Source organism: Podarcis melisellensis, assembly GCF_964234715.1.
Source record: "Podarcis melisellensis genome assembly, chromosome: 11".
Taxonomy (NCBI): Eukaryota; Metazoa; Chordata; class Lepidosauria; order Squamata; family Lacertidae; genus Podarcis; species Podarcis melisellensis.
In genome coordinates, this window is record NC_138543.1 from 29,220,622 (window position 1) to 29,241,917 (window position 21,296).

Here is a 21,296-nt window from a genome sequence, read left to right on the forward strand (position 1 = left end):
CCATGCTGGAAAGAAAAGTACTTTGAGAGGATTACACAAGGGTTAGTTCTCAACAGCACCAAGCTGAGGAAAGCAAATTACAAACCCCCAAGTACTTCATTGCATGTAACCAAATTGGCTGGTTGAAATGCTAATTGCCTTTCAGGACCGCTAAGGGCAGACAGTGTGGCTCTGGCTTCATGGGAATTACATGCATTTTTCTCCCCCCACTTCTCTGCACCATTGTCTTGCTGAGAAGGATTCAAAATCTATTCAGAAAGGTAGTCCCTTCCCTCAACTTTCAAACATGTGAGAAAGCTCTGACCGATACTTCAGATTGCTTTGGTCTGCCAAATCTATAGCAGATGGCTGAATTAGAGCCATGTTAAATCCCCACTAAAGCAGTGCAAGATCAGCCTAGGAGCAGCAACTGGGGAAAAGGAGGCCAGCTTCTTGAATCCAATGAGCGGCAGGGTCACAAACAGATTTTAATGTAATTGAACATGATGGAGCATATTTCTCCTCACCCTCCAATATCTAGCATACTTCAGCTCAGGGACGTCTGTTATTCCCTTTGCTATATTCAAGACCTGCAGCAATCAAAGAGGTTGTGTGTATACAACACATCACCCTATTCTGCATTGTCACAGGAATGCAGCAGCACCATTTACTGTGTAAATAAATTTATTTCACATATGAACTGGCTGATGTACTGAAACCGTCTTTACAAGTTTCAGTGCACTTTGCAAGTGCTTGACCAAATGTGCTATTATTACTCCATTTATGCAGCAGCCATAGGATTTTTAGCACTTTTTAATATAAAATGAGCTCTCAGGCATTCAAGCCTTCTTAACCTGAATTCCACTTTTCCTGAAGAAGCACAACAAAGATTTTCACACTGCTGAATTTCTCATGCAAGGACATCCAGGAATTGGATTGTTTATGTATGTGTAGCTTTATTTACATAGAGTGTCTTCATTTGGATTATGGTAGCACAATGATCTCTGCAGTTACCTGATTTGACAGTCCCTCCGCTTTATAGAAGTGGTGTTTAGCTTTAGAATAAAAAGCTGTTTGTCTCTATATCCCTCAAAGTCTACTTTCGACAGAAGAGTTGAAAAAAATAAATAAATTCTTATCTGGTATATAACTTGAATTGGACAGTCAGGTGTTCAAATGTAAACAGAGGTAATGTTCTCAGTGTAACTATTTATGATATACTACATCCCCTATCTTGGTTTGAGCCTTACCTAAAAAATAGAATAAATCTAAATCGGTTCAGAAGTGGTAGGAGTGCTACTGAAATAGGTAAGAAGTGCTCACATATGTAAACCTACACATGTGTCCAGTGATTTGGACTCTGCACAAATCAGTATTTGGATTCAGCACAGTACAAGGCTTAACAAGTTCATTATTTCTTCTTCTTGAACAATTGTATACCTTGACTCAACAGGAATTTGAACAGTGGAAGCAATACTAATTATGAAAATTTTTGCAATTATTTCTCAAAATTTTATAACCAGTAATTTAAGAGATGAATAATTCCACAAATCCCATTTGTGTACATCTTGACAAGCCAAGAGACATTTAACTCTACTCACCCAAGTAGCTACTTTCAACTAAGTAATGGGATACAAGTAATGTAACTGAAGTGTATCTGATAAGCTCTCTAAACAATATCACATGTTCACATTTCTTCATAAATTGGTGGGCTTTATGACATTAAATGACATTGGCTCCCAACATCTCCAGTTGAGTAACATTAGCCCTGCAAGACTGAAGGAAATATTTTCTATATACATTTGCTGGCCACAATTCAGCCTGACCTAAATGCTCTTTGAGTCTCATTTCTTTTACTGATGAAGTTAGAATGTGGTTGCTTTTTTTTGCTTTTAAAAAACAGGTCAAAAGTACTTATAATCTTGTCCACATTTGTTCCATACCTGAAAGTGCACAATTCTTAACTAAGGCTTACATTTTATTAGGCTCACTCTAACCCATGCACAACTTCCAAAGGTTGTCATCTGCCCTCAGTTGTACTTGCAATTTCTGACCAAAGTTGTAGCACTCAAAACCAGAAATTTTGCTAACACTAATAAAAACCCTTACTCCCTTTTTAAGTCAATGGCAACTTTAACACCATGATTTGTGTCAGTTATCATATCGTTCAAATCTATTATCATATGGAAAGTGAAACATGATAAGCCCAAGTCATTGTGGATAAGACATTTATTTCACAACTTAAGGTACAAATTTGTGAAAGAATTACTGACTGAATCATAGACATTTGACAACAACTTTAAACAATATTTCGTTCAAAGTACCTGGTAGTCTGGTACACAATGGGACTTCTTAGCAAGTAGGCATAGGATTACAAGGCTCCAGTCTCATGGACATTTACTGGAGAGTAAGTCTCACTGACCTAAGTGGAACTTACTTCAAAGTAAAAATGCACAGTACTGGACTACATGCTCATTAATTTCATTCAAGGGGGTTAAGCACATGCCTTTTTTCCACTGAAACCTACAGCACAGTCCTGTACACGCTCACTCAGAAGTAAGCCCCAATGAGCTCATTGACTTACTCTCAGGTAAGTGTATATAGGACCTTACAGTCCTATAGTGTATATAGTGACCTTACAGTCACTTAACATCATGTTCTTGATCTCTGTGTAAATGATTTATTTCTCAGCATTTCCAGGCTAATACCTTGTTTCTGACTTGTTGCATTCTAGATAAGAATGGAAATTACATGTGAAAATGAGGAAGAATTTCATCTGTAGATGCTCTTTGTTCTATATTTATTATTCACCTGCTTGTTGCATATTCCTGCGTTGCTAGATGATCCTCAGGGTCCCTTCCACCTCTACAATTCTACGATCTCTATGTATAAAGCACATGTTCCCCCACAAATCCTTATCATAGCATGTAGGGGGTGTCTTTACATGGCAGGAGGGACCTAAAGCAACAGGAGGGCTGAAGTTCCACATCTGAGTAATGTATAATTAAACATTATGGATTGTAGCCAAAGAAGCCGAGCTAACTAAAACGAATGGACTTCAGCTCGCCTTGACTAACCTAAGCCCCTTGATTTCAGAGGGTCTACTCTGGGTAGGAATGCGTCGGATGCCACCCACGAAAGAAGCCTGCCCAATCCCCATGCAAAGCAATGGCACTTTTTAAAGCCGAGCAAACCATTCTTAGAAATAAGGGGGGGGGGTAGTTTTGCATTGACTTTAAGTTATTGTTTTACAGCTAGCAATGCAAAACCATCGCTTCGAATGGTTATTTCCCCCACCCCCACCCCCAAAAAGGACTCTTTTACAAGGCAGAGACATGGAAAAGCGTTAAAAGAGAGAGAGAGATGAGAATTGAGGCAGTGAGGCAGCGCCTCTGCTTTGCTCCCAAGGAAAAAGCGCAACCCATTGAAAGCAATGGCGAAAGGGGGACTGAGGCGCTGCGGGTTTCGTGGCGGCGCCCTGAGCCCCGGGACCGTCCCCTGCGAAGGAAACCCGAGAAAGCCCGCTTACTCCCAAGTAAGAGGCTCCCAGGCGGCAGCGAGGCGGGACCCTTTCCCGGGTGCAGCGCGAAGGGAAAGATGAGCGGGAAAACGCTGAGGGAAAATGCTGAGGAGAAGAGCTCGCCGGCAGCAACAGGTGCTGCGAGCGCAGCGAAAGGAGGGCAACTTTCCCACGGCCGGCCGGGAGCCCTACCTACCTACCTGGACCCGGGGATGTGGACATGGGCGTCCCGTGGACTCGCTGCTCGCTCGCCAGCCGCCCGCTCGCTCGCGCCCTGTCACTCACGCCGGCATGCCGCCGCGTCCCGTCATGGCCAGCCCTCCGACGGCGCCCGGGCGCGTTGCAGCCTGGACGCTCACCTCCTCCTCCTCCACCTCCTCTTCGTCGTCCTCTCAGCTCTCGCGGCGGCTGGGAGGAGACAAAGGGGGCCACCCACCCCGCGGCCCCTTCCTGAGGGGACTGGCCGCAGGCGAGGCGGGAAGAAGAGTCACTCTCCCTCGCGCCGACGGCGGCAAGGCTTCTTGATTGGGAATGAGCTGAGCCTGGGATTCAGCAGCAGCCCTGGAAGAGGGAGCCATCTAGGAAAGAAGAGGGCGCTTGAGCATGTGCAGAGTGTTCCCTCAGGTCTTGCCAAGTGACAGTATTATTATTATTATTGCAAAATAAAAGTACCACCAATATAGGAGTCAACTATTCATTGCCATTCAAATGGTGTGCATGCACTGCGTCATGTGTTCAATTATGCAGGGGAGGGCTTATTGGGACCCCCCAATATTTTATTCAAGTTGGCATCCCTGACCACCAGTATTAGTGTGTGTGCGTGTTGCAGAGACTCCAGATACAGTGTTACCTTGGTTCTCAAACTTAATCTGTTCCGTAAGTTTGTTCCAAAACCAAAGCGTTCCAAAACCAAGGCACACTTTCCCACAGAAAGTAATGCAAAATGGATTAATCCATTCCAGACTTTTAAAAACAACCCTTAAAACAGCAATTTAACATGAATTTGACTATCTAACGAGACCATTGATCCATAAAATGAAAGCAATAAACCATGTACTGCAGGCACACAATCAGTAGCTGAACTGGGTTCAGTCACAAAAACAAAACAAAAAGAGCCGCAAAACCAAAAACTCAAATAGCAAAAACAGATAGATTTCAGCATGACACTCAAAACGGAAGCACGGCTCTCAAAAATGGAAGTGTGGCACACAAATCGGAAGCGTAACACTCTTATGGAGCATGTTCAGCTTCCAAAAACAGTTTGCAAAGGAACACTTACTTTCAAGTTTGCAGTGTTTGGGTTCCAAGTTGTTTGAGAACCAAGGCATTTGAGAAACAAGGTACCACTTTCAGGAGTTGACTTTAGTTCCAGGAACCTCTCTTTCTTTCTTTCTTTCTTTCTTTCTTTCTTTCTTTCTTTCTTTCTTTCTTTCTTTCTTTCTTTCTTTTTAAGTGTTACTTTCCACCTAAGGAAAATGTGGTTCTCCGGCAAGGTAGTTCAGTCAGTGGCATAGGAGCCAAGAGCCCAAAGTCCCTTCAGCTCCCCAAAGTTGAGGGGCACTGCCATTCAAATGGTGTGTATGTGTTCGTGTCTTGTGATCGATTATGCAGGGTGGGGCTTACCTGGAAAGCCCCCATGCCCAATATTTTATTCAAGTTGGCACCCCTGACCAATGGACTATTTCATTCATCATATGGGATACAGCTGTGAGACAGGTATGGGCCCGGCTGGATCAGAAAAAAAACTGAATGGCTTCTGGCATGAGGGGAGTTGTTTGTTTTTGTATTTCTTGTTTTATTGAATTTCTCTTTTGTGACCTTATGCAAAAGGTGTATCATTGAAAAAGCAATTAAGAAACCTGACAAAAAGAAATAGTGGATGTTAGATTGCAAAGTTTGCAATTTAATTTTTGCTTTGATGGCTGCCTGCAAAACTCTGGCAACCACCTCTGCTTTCATATTGTGTAATCCCTTCCCTAAAAAACAAAACAAAATTTAAAAGTTTATGCCATTAAAAAACATGTTAGGACTTTTAAACGGAGACTGGGAACACACATTCTCCACTTAAAAACAATGTGATGATACAAAGTGTCTGAGGCTTCTCCAGTTGTTGTCTTGAAAGTATCAGGCTGATCTTAATGTTTATTGAGACATACACAACATTTTTATCAATAGTATGTCGTTGTGAGTGAGTGCATTTATACTGCAACTGGTCCAGCAAAGGAAAATTAAATTGACAAGACTCTTTTTGCTAAGTGTTGGTTTTCTGCCAAGTTCCTCAAATTCAGTGAGTTTTATTATTCCTGGTGATAATAGTAGCAATACTACATGCAGCCTCATGATGACAATTTTATTTTTCTCTTTGCTTATTGAGGCACAGTGCCCGTGTTTACAGTGGTTTTTCTACTACATTGCTGCTTTTCTGAGATGGACAACTGCTTTATGTCAGACAAGGCCTGGTCAGCGTTAACAGGAGCCTGTCACTATCATCCCCCAACCTCTTCTTCCTGCCCTTCTGTCTGAAAGGTTATTGCTGCCTGACACAAGGCACTCCAAAGCCATTCCTGAAGACTCCACATACTGCCTGAATAGTGGTTTAAACCTCTACAGATCTTGAGGGTGAAAATTAGATGGTTTCATCTTGCTTTAAAATATGTCCTCTCCAGCTCAGCTTTGATTTCACCTTTAAAAGAAATTTGTTGTTAATACAGAAGATATAGCAAGAATAGGTCCTAATTGTGTGGTTAGACATTCACTTTCTTTCTTTGTGCTGGGCTGCACACTTTGAAAAATGCCTCAGAGGAGGACAAAACACAACTGAAAGCAGCAGCAGCGGCCTCCAGTTTGTTTGTTTGTTTTCAAGTCTTGCCTTTTTCCTTTTACTGGCATGGCATGAATGAAGACAGAAGACAAGGGGGACTTGAAAGAAAAACGTGGGCGGAGGAAAGGAGCTTAGAGAAGGAAAGAGTGACTAACACTGCTTGATCTTAATAGGTTATGTGCTAAGTAATAATAATAAAAAAAGACCACAGGGTTGTGTGCAGCGACTGCTTTTCCAGCACAACTTCACAAGCCTTGGCATTGTACCAAAAAGTTGGTGTAAGATCCTGTGAAGCAGAGTGCGGGTGGTCGAAAAGAAGGGTGCCATTGAATTTCATCCCAGGGGGTCTTATGAGAGCATGAACACCAAACACAGAACAACTATATGCCAATATACATCGCTTTGCGTGAAGGTACCAAGGTTGTGGAAAGCAATCCAAAAGTCACTGCCAGCCCTGTATAGTTATGAGTGACCAGCCATGTTCTGTGCATTGATAACTATGGGCTCCCAAGAAACTGGTGATATAGCCCACAACATGATATGTGCAGATTTCACAATACAGTAGTGATAAATGTTAAATGACAAATTATTAAAAGGAAAGTGTTTTGTAGGGAGTTCTGATGATGAAAAGTAAGAGATGTTCCTCTGTCAAGAAGGGTATTTGGGTGGCTTGAATATTATACAGCAGGCAGTTTCTTGACTTGATTGGCAGAGATTATTGAAATAACTTGTCTTTGTTGTGAAAGACCTGGCAGGAAAGTTATGTGCCCAATATCAAAGGAAAGTTACATGCTAGATATCAAAGAAATTTTCCCAATGAAGACAAGGGAATTTGTAAATAAGGGTTCTGAAGGATAGCACAGTTCAGAATATGAGCACAGTGGACATTTTACAAAGAGAATGTTTCATAAATACAATGGATTGTTTTGTGTTAAGTTCTTAGACACTTGTCACAATAACCCATATAATGGTGAGGAAAGGGCATGTTGTTCCCAAGCTCTTTGGAAGTTTTATGTTGTAACTATTTGCAAAGAATGAGAAGAAGAATTCACAACACTGCCAACCACAAACAGATTTCCACAGTGAGACTGTAATGGTCAAAGAATAATAGCAATGGCCACTTACCAGACAGTGGAGAGGATTTAGCAATAATTGCTTCTTTCCCACCTGTTACATTTTCTCTGCTATCTCCAAAGTGGTTAAACATCAATACAGGGTAGTAGCAAATACAAACGTGAATGTTCGATATATTATTATTAATAGTATTACCATATTGACACGGATCTAATGTGGACCTCAATTTTCAAAACCTTGAAACCAAAAAAGCATTTGCTAGCAAATTTAAATGCTCCATCAAATCTAATGTGGACCCTAATTTTCAAGACATAATTTGGCCAAAAAAGGTGTGCATGACATTTGAGTAAATACATTATTATTATTATTATTATTATTATTATTATTATTATTATTATTATTATTATATGCAACCCTTCATCCGAAGATCACAGGGCAGTTCACAACCAATTAATCAATTTTGCAAACAGATGATTCTGCCCAACTTCTTTTAAACTTTAGAAGAGAAACGAAAGAAGGAGAATAGATAACCCCTTCCTCCTTTAGCATTTCCATCAAGTGACATTTCAGCAGCAGAAATATCTTAAAGAAATCTTTGCTTAGCACCAGGATAAAATATGCATTCATTGGATTCTGAGAACAAAGCCTAATTGCTACATGCAGGGGTTAGTGTTTAAACTAAGCAAACTGAGTGGAGATGGCACATAATAATATAAGAAGATAAGAAGCACCTGCTGAATCAGGTCAATGACCCATCTGGTCCATCATCCTGCTCTCATCGTAGCCAACCAGATACCTTTGAGCAGGGATGGATTTAGGGGAGTGTGACTGGTTCAGTCACAATGGGCACACATCCTTGGGGACACTGCAGGCGGCGTCACATCGATGATGTATAATAGAAGGTGAGAGGCAGGAGGGTGCTAAATTTTGGCGTTGTCCAGAGTGCCACTGAAATTTGAGACCAAGGTTCTCCACTGCTATGAGAAACCCACAAGCTCTACCTGAGCACAAGAGCACTCTCTTCCCAGCAACTGGTCCTCAGAAGCGTTACTGCCTACTTTTAATCAGCAAAACATCTGCATCTACAAATGGGCAGTGAAGTCAGCCCTGCCTTGAGGTGCAGCAAGTCAGCTACCAAACGTGGCAATTTTGGATGCCCTTGACAGGATGTCAAGGTGTCAGTTACTTAATATTTCTATGTATGTCTTTATTGCAGTTTAAATACTTTGGGTTGTATCCAAAGGTAATGTAAGCAAAAGGCAGCTTGCTCAGCCAAGCTTTCTCTCCAGCCCCCTGTACCCTCCCCAGAAAAGCCTGTTCAGAGGGTTAGAAGGACCTGCTAAGCACTGTGGTTTGTGAAGTATGGGGTTGTGGTGGGAGGAGAGAGATCTTGTGAAATCGTACATGAGCTATGTGTGTGGATGCATGCATACACTCTTAAAGGGGACATACATAACAAACTTCTTAAGTGTTTTAAAATTAATTCTTGGTGTGTGTGTTTCACATGAAGTTATTTATTAACTTATGCCACTCTTATAGTCTTCTTCATTATTGTTATCAGAGTGGACTCCACTGTTGGAAGCAATAAACCGTTGGATACCAGTTGCTAGAGACAGCAAATGCAGAGGGTGTCAGATCCTGCTTGCAAGCTTCCCAGGGGCATCTGGGTGCTCACCGAGAAATCAGGATGCCAGACTAAATGGGCCTTTGGCCTGACTCAGGAGGCTTATTATGTTCATCTTATGTGTGACACACTGAGATGTGATGACTTAGCCCCATAAGAGAGTCTCCCAAAGCCATAGAAACAAAGAGAGCTTAAAAGCTCTGCACCTTGCTTGCAAGGTAAGACCCGTTTGTTGTGCTGGGTCTAGATGTTAAGATTGCTCATGCAGATGTGGTGTGACGATTTTAATGTATATTCTCCACCCCAGGAAAGTAATCCCTGCAGAAGATGTGAGCTCACTGTACTCACCATCAGACTTATTTATTTTATTGCATTTTTTTATTATTATGGAGAAAGCCTCATTTGCTAAAGTGACCAAAAGGTTTGAGCTAACCCTAGGGCAGGGGTGGAGAACATGTGGTTCTTCAGATGCTGTTGGACTATGTCTCCCATCATCCCTTACCATTGGCCATGGTGGCTGGGGCTGATTGGCAGTCAAGTCCCATAACATCTGGAGGAGTGCAGAGTCCATACCCCTGCCCTAGCAGATAACATATCTATAAGTACATTATCACACCATTTCTATTAGCTAGCAACATGTCATTTTTCCTTGGCATTTCTTGTTGCTTCAGTGGTCCTACACATATACTGGGTTTCCCCATATGCTTTTTTCTTCACAAATAGGTTGTTCTAGCAGATCAATACACCTTGCTCCACCAAGCAATGTGGTTGCATCCCGTGGGATTTTTATTGAGACTAATGCATATTATGAGTGCATGGACTGAAATGCAGTCCGATTATAATTCCTCCCATGCCACTGCCACAAGACCTAATCAGATTAACACTGTAAGTTATACGAAAAGTGTGGAATGCTACTACCTCTTTGCCTCTGCTTCAATATTTCATTCATTTTCTGCTCGATTTTTCATTTTAATAAAATGATATAAAGCGGCTTTTCTTACAAAATATGTAAAAATATTAAAGGCAAACTTTTCAGGAGCTGGAAATGCTTTGATTGTGAGAAAAAAATAAAGTTTGAAGTGGTCATTAGTAAAACTTTGCAAAAAAAGGGGGGGAATCACTTGAAACAAATGAAAAAAAGAAGAAGCTTTAATTTGGCCAGGAGCAACATATGTCTCAGGGTACTTTCTTTGTGTACACAAAGTAAAATTAGGAGAAACAGCACTATCTAAAATCCACGTCAGACTGCCTAGAATGATCTTGATCTTTTAAGTTGCTCCCTCTTTATACGCACCATGTGTGGCGCTTCCCTGTGGTTTGTTATTTTTCTTCAATAGCAGCAGGAGGAAACGAACAATGCTCGGCAACCACACTGCATAGCACAGGGTAACCATGGAAGCATTTGTCCACTTGCTAGGGCCTCTCCAGAATGATCCAGCCATTCATTTCATTGAATCAATATTGAAGCTTTTAAGGATTTATTATTCGGGAGCTGGGACAAAACCAATGAAACCAAAAAAAGACTGGCTTCTTTTTTTCTCCCCATTCAATCCGTCTGGTCATGTTAAACATATTTGTATCTTGCAAACTCTTTTAGTTTCTTGCAAGATGAGCTACAGTATGGCTTATGAAGAGTCGTAAGATGTTGGCATTAACATTCCTGATACTGCATGAAAGGAAATCTATGGATTTCTAAAGCATTCTGCCAGTCTTGTAAAAAGGAGGAGTCCAATGCGGACACAAAAGGGGCAAAAGAATGGGGGTGGAGCAAATGTGACTTAAAATGCTAATGGAAAGCTTTTTAAAACATTTTGCTTATTTTGGAAGGCCCCTTCCACTCTTCCACCCCTGCACATACTGTTGAACTATGCTCTCACCTCTGAGCCTTTTTGACAAGGGCTTACCAAACATTTAAAATAAAATAATTGATTTCTAAGGCTACATATATTGACTGTGTTTGAACGTCATAGTAAGCATAGTTGAGATTCCTGCATTGTAGGGGCTTTGACTAGATGAACCTCATGGTCCTTCCAACTCTATAATTCTATGGACAGTTTGCCCCAGTTTTATTGCTGCTCCCTCGAGAGCAGATGCAACAAACCACAATCCTTGGTTTACGAGATTGTGTCCAAACAAGGATTGTGGCTTGCTCAAATTAGGCCTATATTACTTTTGGGCAGGGTTTCTTTCCAATCCCAACTCCAGGAAGCCAATACAGAACCACCACAAAACCCTAAAAACAGATTATATAGTACATCTGATATACTGTTTTTCATAGCTGTTTCTTACCTGTCTACCTAAGGTTTGCAGAACACCATGCATAACAACAGTGAGAAGTAACAATAATAATGCAGGTAATAATAATTAGCACTAGTTACTATATATTGGCAATTGCTAGGTGACAAAATTCACTTCAACACTGGGTAAAATAATGTTGATCAAGCTACCCTATGAGAGCTTGGTCATCTGAATGAGCTCTAGATTAGCTGCCCATATGATTGAGCTGCATTTCTTCCCTTAAAATTGCTTCTGCAAAACAAGTTTCCTGCCTTTTCCAATTATTTAACTCCTTTCTTCCTCGAAGATACTAGTAGGGTTGTCTAATATGTTCCTCATTTGAAAATTCTGATTTCAACCCCAGGCAAGTAGTGAAGGGCAAGCAAACCGAGTTCCTACAGTTGCACACACAGGTGTCACACAATGATTAATACTGACCCTGTTAACTCACTTAATATGCACTGTTAGGATAAGTGAAGTAATTTACATAGGGAAGGAGAAAGGCTGTATTCACATTAGTATTCATAGGTTGTGCAGCTACTGTCCTGTTCATCAAGTTGAAAATATACCCTTTTGTATGGTGATGGGAAAATGTCATTAGGTACAAATGGTTACAGAGAGGAGTGTAGCAGGGTCACAGCAAATCCCCCTTATTTTGTTTTCCTTGAGGAAGTGCTCTGCTCTAGCAATGCTTATTTGATCCAATAGTGTCTGTAGCATCTGTCTGAAAAGAAATGCTGGGATTCCCTTAACCTGACCTTCCCCCTTGCTGTACCACCCAATATTTTAAAAGTAACGTTCTGCTAAAGATACATCAGCAGTGATATGTGGCACGATAAACACTCAGCTTTGTCACAGGAATTGCTGAGGAGAGTCTACAAACCTCTGTTGGTTTCCACCCACAGCTATGTGACTGGTGTTAAAAAGCAGTCTTTCAAAAACAATGCATGAGGGCTGAGTTTTCAGTTTCTTTGTTATTGACAATTCCACTGTTTTTCATGGTCATTTCCAAAAAGGGACTTGGGATTTGCTAAAAAACCAGAAGCCTTTTTGTTAGGAATGTTTGGAAATGAAATAAATAGAAAAGATCAGAAATTATTTCTATATGCAGTGACGGCAGCAAGGGTAAAACTGGCCCAAAAATGGAAACAGGAGGAACTACCATCTATAGAAGAGTGGAGAATGAAATTAACAGACTACGCAGAACTAGATAAATTAACAGGGAAAGTCCGAAACCAACGAGATCACAAGTTCACCGAGGACTGGAGTAAATTTGTGGATTATATGAAAAGCATATGTGATGAACAAATAACGTTTGTGGGTTTATAGGAAGCTTTGTGAAGAAATATGTATAGAAACATTGTAAAAAAGGGAAGAGGGGGAGTAGGTGGATTTTAAGATAAAAGACAATGACAAATTTTGAACTTGCAGTATAAAGACGAGAACACTGAGGATTCACGGATGAACTGATGGAAGTCAAAAATATGTACAGTATTTGTGATTGTATTGAAAATGTATGACTAAAAAGTCTTTTTTATTGGAAATTAATAAAAAATAATTTTTAAAAAAGCAATCACTTCTTTGCAAGAGAAAATAAACGGAAAAGGTTTAAAAAGAAACCTATAAGATGTTAGAAGTGATGAGATGCAACTCAGATTACACTGAAGGCTGATGTGTCTACATACAAAAAAGGAGAGAGGAACCTCCAGATTTTGTAGACTGTCCTTCTTCCTGACCTAACCTTCTTCCTTGCCTCAGGTGTGCTACTCCAGCATGGATTCAGTATTCAGGTATGAAGGAGGAGCATCAACATAGTCTAAGACTGCTTGGGAAGTACCATGGGGAGGAGATTTAGGCAGCTGTGGGAAAGCAGGGACCTTTAGCCTCCACAATTGCCTCATAGGGGCAAGACCTACTGAGAAGAGTTGCTGTGCTCATTAGGCCTGGTGCTTCTAAGCTGGCTGTGTTTCCTGTAATAGTTAATTTCACTTACTCCATGTGATTTATTTATGACACCCGCTTCTTGTCTGACATGGAGCTTTAAAGGGCTTTTCTTTTTCTTTGCACCAGAGCTTTCCCTGCAAAAAAACCGCTCTTTAATGCTGAATCAGAGCATGCAATTTGCTGAAAACCTGAATTGCTGCTTGTTGCACTACAGCTTTAAATAATGAGTTTTCGCAGGGAAAACATCACAGCAAAAAGAAAAAAATAAAAGTGGAGGTTCTGTGCCTGGGAATTGTGGGGCAAAAAGGTAAGTGTGGATATGCCTTAAAGAGCAGATTTTCCCTAGGAAAGGAGGGGGCCAAAGGCAAACCCGCTCAGGCCTAGCTTTCTTTAGCAAGGGACAAGCAGAAGTGTGCATGATGTTTTCCACCTTGCAGTCGTGCTTCAGGGTTCAACAGTTCAAATCAGGACGTCTCAACCCCGGACTTTCGTCTGTGATACTATTGCAGCGCAAATGACTCTCTTGAGTTGGACGGGTGGGACGGATGATGGTGTCTTGATCGGGTGTGCATGCGCGGTTTTGTTTTTTTAACCCATGATGTATTCCAGGCATCCCCAAACTTGGCCCTCCAGCTGTTTTGGGACTACAACTCCCATCATCCCTAGCTACTAGGACCAGTGGTCAAGGGATGATGGGAACTGTAGTCCCAAAACAGCTGGAGAGCCCAGTTCGAGGCTCACCCTCGAAAACCATTCCAACCCACTCGTTTATAGAGAATGGTTAGGACTAGATCCCAGAGTTCAACTAACAAGTTGTGACTCCTGCCCAGACTTTTGCCACGCGCGGTCCGGAGGCTCCCTTTCCTCCTTCCCTGCCTGGAAACGGGGAGGACCCTGCCTGCCTGCCGAAACGCTGCGCAATACGCAGCCACTAACCCCCCCTTAACTGCCCCCCTCCCACAACGCGCCGCTCTTCCTGAAGCCGGAGCGGAGGAGAAACCCTCTCCAAACACCCGAGCGCGACAACCTCCCCTCTCCGCCGTTGGAGCCAGCCGCCTTTGCGCCTGCGCACACGCCCCGCAGCTCCCTCCGTCGGGCCTTGGCGGCGGGCGAAAAAAAAAAGGGGGTGGCGCTAATTTGCGGACGTGGCGCCGGCGCCGCTCCGCTGCCTCGGCCGGGGCCTGGCCTGTCAGCGCGGAAATAAGGCGAAGCGGCTCCTCGGAGGCGGCCATTGCCAAGAGCGGGTCGGGAGGGACAGGTGCCGCCGCCGGTGTGAGGGGCGGCGAGAAGTCTGTCACCGTCGAGCCGGCGGCTGAGGCGGGAGGCTGGCATGTCTCTTTCGCGGGCTGCCTCCCTCCACAAAGAGGAGCCCCTTCCTGAGGGAAGCAGGTAGGGTGGAAGGCGGGCCGCTGCGGGGCCCGGAGCTGCCGTCCCAGGGAAAGGGGCCCGCTCTGATTTCTTCTCTTTTTGCCTCATGCCCCCTTGGTTAGGAGCGTTTGCTGCTCCCGAGGGAGGGGTCGGGGGAAGCCCAGCTCGGCCGGTGAAAGAGCCGCCGGTGGGGGTGGGCAGCGCAGTTGGGGCCCTCGGGTGCTGCTTTCCGGTTGGCCGCCGGAGGCCGGACTAGACGGGCCACACTGGCCTGGCCCAGCAGACTCCTCGGATGCCCTTCATCATGCGATGCTCTGGTCGGGGTGGGTGGGGGCTCCTTAGGCATCCTCGCTTCGCTCACTTCTGGGGGGGGGGGAGAGACGCTTTTGATGACAACGCGTGTTGTTGTTATTTCACTTCGGAATGGGAGGCGAACTAGGCCTTCTGGGCTTTAAGGGTCCTCCTGCTCATCTTGCCAAGGGGTGGTCCAAAGTCCTGCCCTCCTGAGTGCTCCGCTTCTAGGTTTTGCCAGCTTTCCTTTCTGGGCTCAGCTACCTGGGTGTTTAGGATGTGTAGCTTCCGGACCATCATTCAGCAGGTGCCACTTTTCCTCCAACTTGTTACTGTTAAAAAGACGCAGAAGGCTGTCAGAAGCAAACTTGGCTTCTTCTTACAGGTCCAAGCCCCACTCCTCTGCCCAATAGGCAAGCTTGATGTAGGGATCCCTATAAAGATAATGCCCAGATAATGTTGATGGGGGTTGGTTAGGAGCTGAGAAGGTGTGTTTCTGTGGTGGGCAGGTGGTTCTTGTATACACTGTAAATCAGAAATAGGATTGCTTCCTACTGAAATACTTTGCTTCTCATATAGATTACTAGATAGTTTTCTTCCAAATATGCAGGTTCAGTGATAGTCTTCATTCTCTGTTCTTCCCTCTCCATCCCTGCAAGCACTGTTGTCTCTCTAGTGTCCATTTCTATTTGTTTTGTTTTCAATTATTAACCTGGAGAATCTGTGCATGCCAAATGGTTTGGTGTTTTTTTTAGGAATATGTGTGGGTTGGCAGCAGGGAGGTGAAATTGTTGTCCTATTGCTCATAGGTGTTCTATATAAATTAGTACTTAAGCTGGGATGCTCTGTTTGACTGGTTGTCCTATTTTTCTTTTTCTTCTGTTAGACTCCTTTTGACAGAATGACAGCAAAAAAACAGAATTTCAGTTTCCAGCTCCCTGCTGTAGTGCAGCCCACAGTGGATAATCATTTGTATACATTTGGGAATGGTATCAGTTCTGACAGTGACGTGCTGGAAGATGAAACAGAGCTGTATGAATTGCGACCCAGGGGAAGGGAGAAAGTCCGAAGAAGTACATCAAGAGAAAGGATTGATGATATCGTATTTATAACCAAGGATATAAAGGAAGGAGACACACTAAATGCAATAGCTCTTCAGTATTGTTGTTCAGTAAGTCTGTATGCAACTTTTCCCAGTGGAATTTTGTGACATGTGAACACAGAAAGCTTTTAAATTCTTATACAAAAATATTAACTTATTTGCAATGGAAAAAACTTGTTTGACACAACCCAAGATGCATTGTACAACTTGATTTGATAGATTCATACCACACTGAAGTGTGCTGTGAAGCAACTACAAGAGTCTTGTATAGGTTTTGGAATTGTATTTAACTTTTACTCAGTAGACCCATTAAAATGAATGGGCATTACTAGCTTAGGTATATTAATTTTAAACTAAGACTTAGTGGAATGTAACCCTTGATGGTTTTTGCCTCACTGAATAGGAGTATATTATGGTGCTGCCACAGAAGGTTCCAGACCTTTGTTGGTGATAGCAGGTTGAAAGTTTCTGCTCTTAGGTGCAGTGAAGTGATAACTTGGTATCAGGATACCCATGCGTGGATGTGCATGCATGTTCAAATGAATCATCATTTGGATCTACAACAACCAAATGGTTGCAGACCTAAATAAACTGGGATGTGTGAGTCAGCACACAATAATTATGTTTCCAAAATGTTTTTTGGATAATGTTTACTTCTCATAAATTCTAGTCCACTAGGCCCAAATTACATGCTAGAAGAGCCCCTCAGATTACTACTACATTCATTCTTTTAAGTGTAAAAACATATATTCCGGTGGGGGTAAATGGGGAAAGAAAAGCAGCAAGTCCTACTGTTTTAAATGCAAGTTGCATATAAAATCTTGGGGGTAAGACAAGCAATGGGTAGGAGCAGGGAAAGGTTTGAACACAGGTCCTTGCTTTGTCTGAACTCTGTTATCTCCAGTAAAGGCTTGGAGGTAATTCCCTTTGACCTTGCTGCCTGGTAAATGGATTTTAGGATTGCAGCCTTAAAGGCTATTGGGCTACAGTTAGCAGCTATTTACATACAGTGCATAGTTTGGAACTTGTCAGTTATGATATTGCACAAATTAATGTTCAAATACTTTTTTAAAAGGCAGAACCCTCTGGGTGTTTCATATGCAAGCAACCTAAGACACAAAGTTTCTTAAAATATTTTATTCCCTTATTTAATTTTTTTAAGAGAGGTGGTTCCTGAAAACCTCTCCCCTTTCTTAGACTAGGGTAAATTGCAAGAAGGGCAACACAATTGCCTGTTTCGGAGAATGTGGTCCCATATCTTTAATCAAGTGACTAACATTTGTTATAGTAGCTGAAATTTCTATAATATCCCATCAGCTGCTACTTTTAAGTTCCTAAGAAGTTCTGAACAACCCCTTATACCATATGGAAAGCTCTTTGTTTTTTAATTGAAAGGCGTTTTCAAAAGACGGTTTGTAATATGTCATGGCAGATGGGGAGTACATATTGTTTAAAGAAAAGGATCTTGAATACAGCTAACTTAGGTTTTCCAGATCCCAGCATCTTGCCAGCTATGGGGAGTCAAAGCACTTTGTATGAGTGGTAATTGGTTTAGATGCATAGAATAGTAGAAACGGTGCTTTACAGCTAGTTATTTAATCAGTTTCATAGAACAAAAATGCTGGTTGCAAAAATAAAAAAAATGGATTCTGAAAATCCGATAACTAAGAGAACTAAATTATCTTTTTCTTAGGCCACAACAGCTGTAACAGGCTTTGGATAAAGTGCTTACTAGGTGCACATGTGACACAAGGATCACCTTTAGGAACTTTTACTTTATATGTGTAGTGTTAGCGGGCCAATAACAAGTGCATTTAAATAAGACTGGGTGTATGTGGAACACCTGTGACTTACACAATATCTGGTTTTGCCCTGGAAACATTGGACTACATGTTATCCTATCAGGAGTTTCTTGAAGCACTGACTCACTCCATGACTTTCCCTGCCCTTCAGGAAGGAGAAAGAACCCCAGAATAGCTCTTTGCCTGGCGAAAGGAGTCATGGTTGGCCCTAGGTAACCCAAACTCCTGCTGCTAACTAGGCTATCATTTTCTTTTTCAGTTGAGTAGTTGACCCTTTAATAACAAATTTCCTCTGCTTCTCTCCTGATTAAACAGTTTAAGCAGAAGAACCATAACAAACAGTACAGCAACATAGTTGGAGGTAAGAAGCCCATTCTATGTCATTTGATTCACAGGGGCTCATCTTACCATCCTGGGGAGATAGGAAAGGCAAGGTGAGCCAGTGCTTCCAGCGCCCCTCTTTCTTTCTTTTTCTTTTTCTGTTGGGATTAGATCCTTTAGACTCCCATAGCCTTTCCTACCCACAATCATAACTGGCTGTTTCAATTGCAATAACATGTAGCCAGACTTTTTGTTCCAATTTATTTTTTAAAAGAAGTTCAACAGTTAGGACTTGGAAAATGAATGCTGGTCACTCAAGAGCTGCCTTTTCAAAAATGCTAATTCTTTCCTTTGTTAACTGTTGTGTTTCAGGTAGCAGATATCAAAAGGGTGAACAATCTTATTACAGATCAGGACTTCTTTGCACTGCGAACTATTAAAATTCCAGTGAAGAAGTTCAGTGTATTGACTGAGACACACAGCTTTCCAAAAAGCAGGCAAGCTTCAAGATCTGTCTCTACTTTGTACTCTACAGAAACCCCAGATGCATCACAAGCTTCTGAGCCATTCTCCACAGAGACTGTTGGTAACTTTCTGAAAGAAGTAGACCGTGATATAGAACAAATAGTGAAGTGTAATGCTACAAAGAGAGAGAATCTTAATGAAGTTGTTTCTGCCTTATCAACCCAACAGTTAAACTTTGAACCGGACGGTAAATCCATAAAGCGGAAAGATCCTCATTATGGAGCAGACTGGGGAATAAGATGGTCAACAGCAGTAGTGATAATGGTTGTGGTGGTAATAATAACTCCTGTTTTTTATCTTTTATACTATGAAGTTTTAGCTAAAGTGGATGTCAGCCACCATTCTACAGCAGAATATACTTCAGTTACAGCACCATCTCAGCCCAAACCACTAGAAAATGGAATAAATCACCCTATTTCATGATAACTGAAATTTTTGCTTTACATGCTAAAGTCTTTGGCAATCATTCAATGTGTTCTGCAAAGAAAAAAGAACAACAGGTCCTGTGTGGAGTTGGAAAGTAGCTATCTTTGTGGTGGCATTTAATAAAAACTCTTGCAGAGGGTATGGAAGACATCACCTTTCAATGAAAAAGTTGTTGCCAAGTTCAGTGTGAGATTGTTGATTGAATACCAATTGTCTGGATCTGCCAAAATATGTGGATCTAAGCTGGCAAACTTCCACTAAGTGAAAGTACCTTCATTGCAGCCAGCAAACAATGAAATGGTTTTCTTTAGTCTGGAAGTAAGCTAGCTTCCTGTATTATAAAAGATAAACCATTCTCTTATAGCATGGAATATAATACAAATCATGAAGGTAGGGGTTAAAAACAGTTTAGCTTATCAGATATGCAGAACAAGTACAATGCTCTGTTGTTGATCTAACATACACTACATGGACTATGATATTTACAGTACCTTTTCGTGAGAAAAGACCAATGAGACTAAACTGCATTTGGCATGCAAACATCTGTAACAGTGTACTGATACTGTTACTACTTTTAATAACAGTTTTGGGAGGGCAAAAGCTGTTGAGCAAGGAAGGGTATTCTTAAACCATTGCCTACTTGTAATCTTTCTGCTCCCAAGCGACCCCCCTAAGTGCTGTTACTATTGAAGAGTTCCAAAGGTGCAAATGTATATGTAATTTGGTGCATTCTCCCCTACCCTTTAAATGGAAAGGCATTGGAGTCCCAGTGGACACTTTTTGCAGGGAACAGTTACGTGGTGTGAAAAGAGGTTTTAAGCCTTGCAGCAGCTCTGGGACTGCTAGGGATGCTCTCTTTCCCCCTCACCTGCAAGGTGGCTCCAGGACTTTGACTATATGTGATGTTTGCATATATGACTAACCCTTGGAAGTGAACCCCTGTGTAAAATGAGGGATTACTCATACAAACATGTGGCTCACATGTCTAAACTGATTTTTATTGCAGTAAACAGGGCTGTATCCAGTGTTAATAATACTCAAAGTAAACCATTTGAAATTGATGGAAATTGCATTACATTAATTAAGGTGGACCTGCCCTGAGTAGAACGTCATTGAATAAAATCATTACTTAATGCACTTGACTACATAGAGTCAGCTAACGGCCCCCTAAATTGTTTTCCTCTAGCAAAAAGGAAGTATTTATGTTCTTATGCAGAAGCATACTTAACCATGAAACCATGATGCCTTCTCATGTCATATTAACCTGCAAAGTTGGAGTTTTGCTAATAATAATACTAAAAGGCAGAGAAGCAAGCTAACATAAGTTGTTGAGAAAAATAGAAGCCAGGTTTTTTCTTAAGCAGTTCTTGGTTATTTTGAAGAAATATATTCTAGTATTCTGGTTTAAAAGTTCCACAGAGAACTCATGCAGTAGAAAAAATGGCCAAGTATTAAAAAAAAACTGCTAGCTGGGACTACAGTAATTGAAAATTAGTGAAACACACATTCCCATAATCCTAATTTAATATGCCCCTTATTTATAGATAAATGTTTCCCTCTTTTTAAAAAAACAGTAGGAAGTATGCTGCCAGCCTGTGCAATACATAAGCTTGCTTCCGCATATTTTTAGATGTGTCTTCTAGAACAGGATTTTGGCTGCAATCTGAAGCTTCCCACATTTTCCTGGGAGGAAGCACCACAGAATTCATTAGGACTTACTTCTGAGTAGACATGGTTCAGATTGTCATGTTAGTGTATTTACATGACATTTAATGCTAAAGTGTACATCATGTATATGGGGTAGAACTTCGTAGTCTCAGTCTCCAACTCCAGCCCGAACAGAAGGCCAGTCCACTTGTGCATGGACATATGCAGCAGGAATTCCAACAGGCAGGACCAATATCTAAAGAAAGTACTGGTCCTGCCTGTGGGTATTCCTGCTGCATATGTCCATGCACGAGTGGACTGGCCTGTTCAGGCTAGAATACAAGTTTGGCACTTAAGCTGTCATAATAGAATGCCAACACAGACATCTTCACATCTAGTCACTATAACTAACGGCTCACTCTTAAATTCTCAAAAGCAAGTTACTGCTTTATATACACTTGCTAGAGAACTTGATAATGAGCTGATTATGATTCAGGCAGTATCTAAATCTCAGCAAGTTTTTTGTGTATGAGAAAGCTTTTTGGACTTGATGTTAAGGAGGGCTGGGCAATATC

The 21,296-nt window shown here is 41.8% G+C and overlaps 2 protein-coding genes across 5 annotated transcripts in view; one reads left to right on the forward strand and one right to left on the reverse strand.

Annotated features, from left to right (window-relative positions):
• The window catches only part of ADGRV1 (adhesion G protein-coupled receptor V1), a 242,414-nt gene extending 238,645 nt beyond the window's left edge, over window positions 1-3,769 (reverse strand). For 3 of the 4 annotated variants that reach the window (XM_081930116.1, XM_081930119.1, XM_081930120.1), the window contains exon 1: window positions 3,700-3,769. In XM_081930116.1, the coding sequence (XP_081786242.1) occupies window positions 3,700-3,721 (22 nt within the window). In that variant the 5' untranslated portion in view covers window positions 3,722-3,769. Of the gene's footprint in view, window positions 1-2,790; window positions 2,836-3,699 lie in introns of those variants that run through there. The other variant, XM_081930117.1, reaches the window with a different exon arrangement.
• A 10,588-nt stretch (window positions 3,770-14,357) lies between these two features.
• Window positions 14,358-20,255, forward strand: LYSMD3 (LysM domain containing 3). Its single transcript, XM_081930233.1, has 3 exons — window positions 14,358-14,628; window positions 15,785-16,069; window positions 18,496-20,255. The coding sequence occupies exons 2-3, from the start codon at window positions 15,800-15,802 to the stop codon at window positions 19,069-19,071; spliced, it is 846 nt and encodes a 281-aa protein (XP_081786359.1). The 5' UTR covers window positions 14,358-14,628; window positions 15,785-15,799; the 3' UTR covers window positions 19,072-20,255.
• Window positions 20,256-21,296: the final 1,041 nt, after the last annotated feature.

Bases quoted from the DNA above. Each gene is read 5' to 3' on its own strand.
- LYSMD3 (XM_081930233.1), top strand. From the start codon at position 15,800: ATGACAGCAAAAAAACAGAATTTCAGTTTCCAGCTCCCTGCTGTAGTG. The intron at 16,070-18,495 runs GTAAGTCTGTAT...GTTGTGTTTCAG, and splicing joins CTCTTCAGTATTGTTGTTCA to GTAGCAGATATCAAAAGGGT.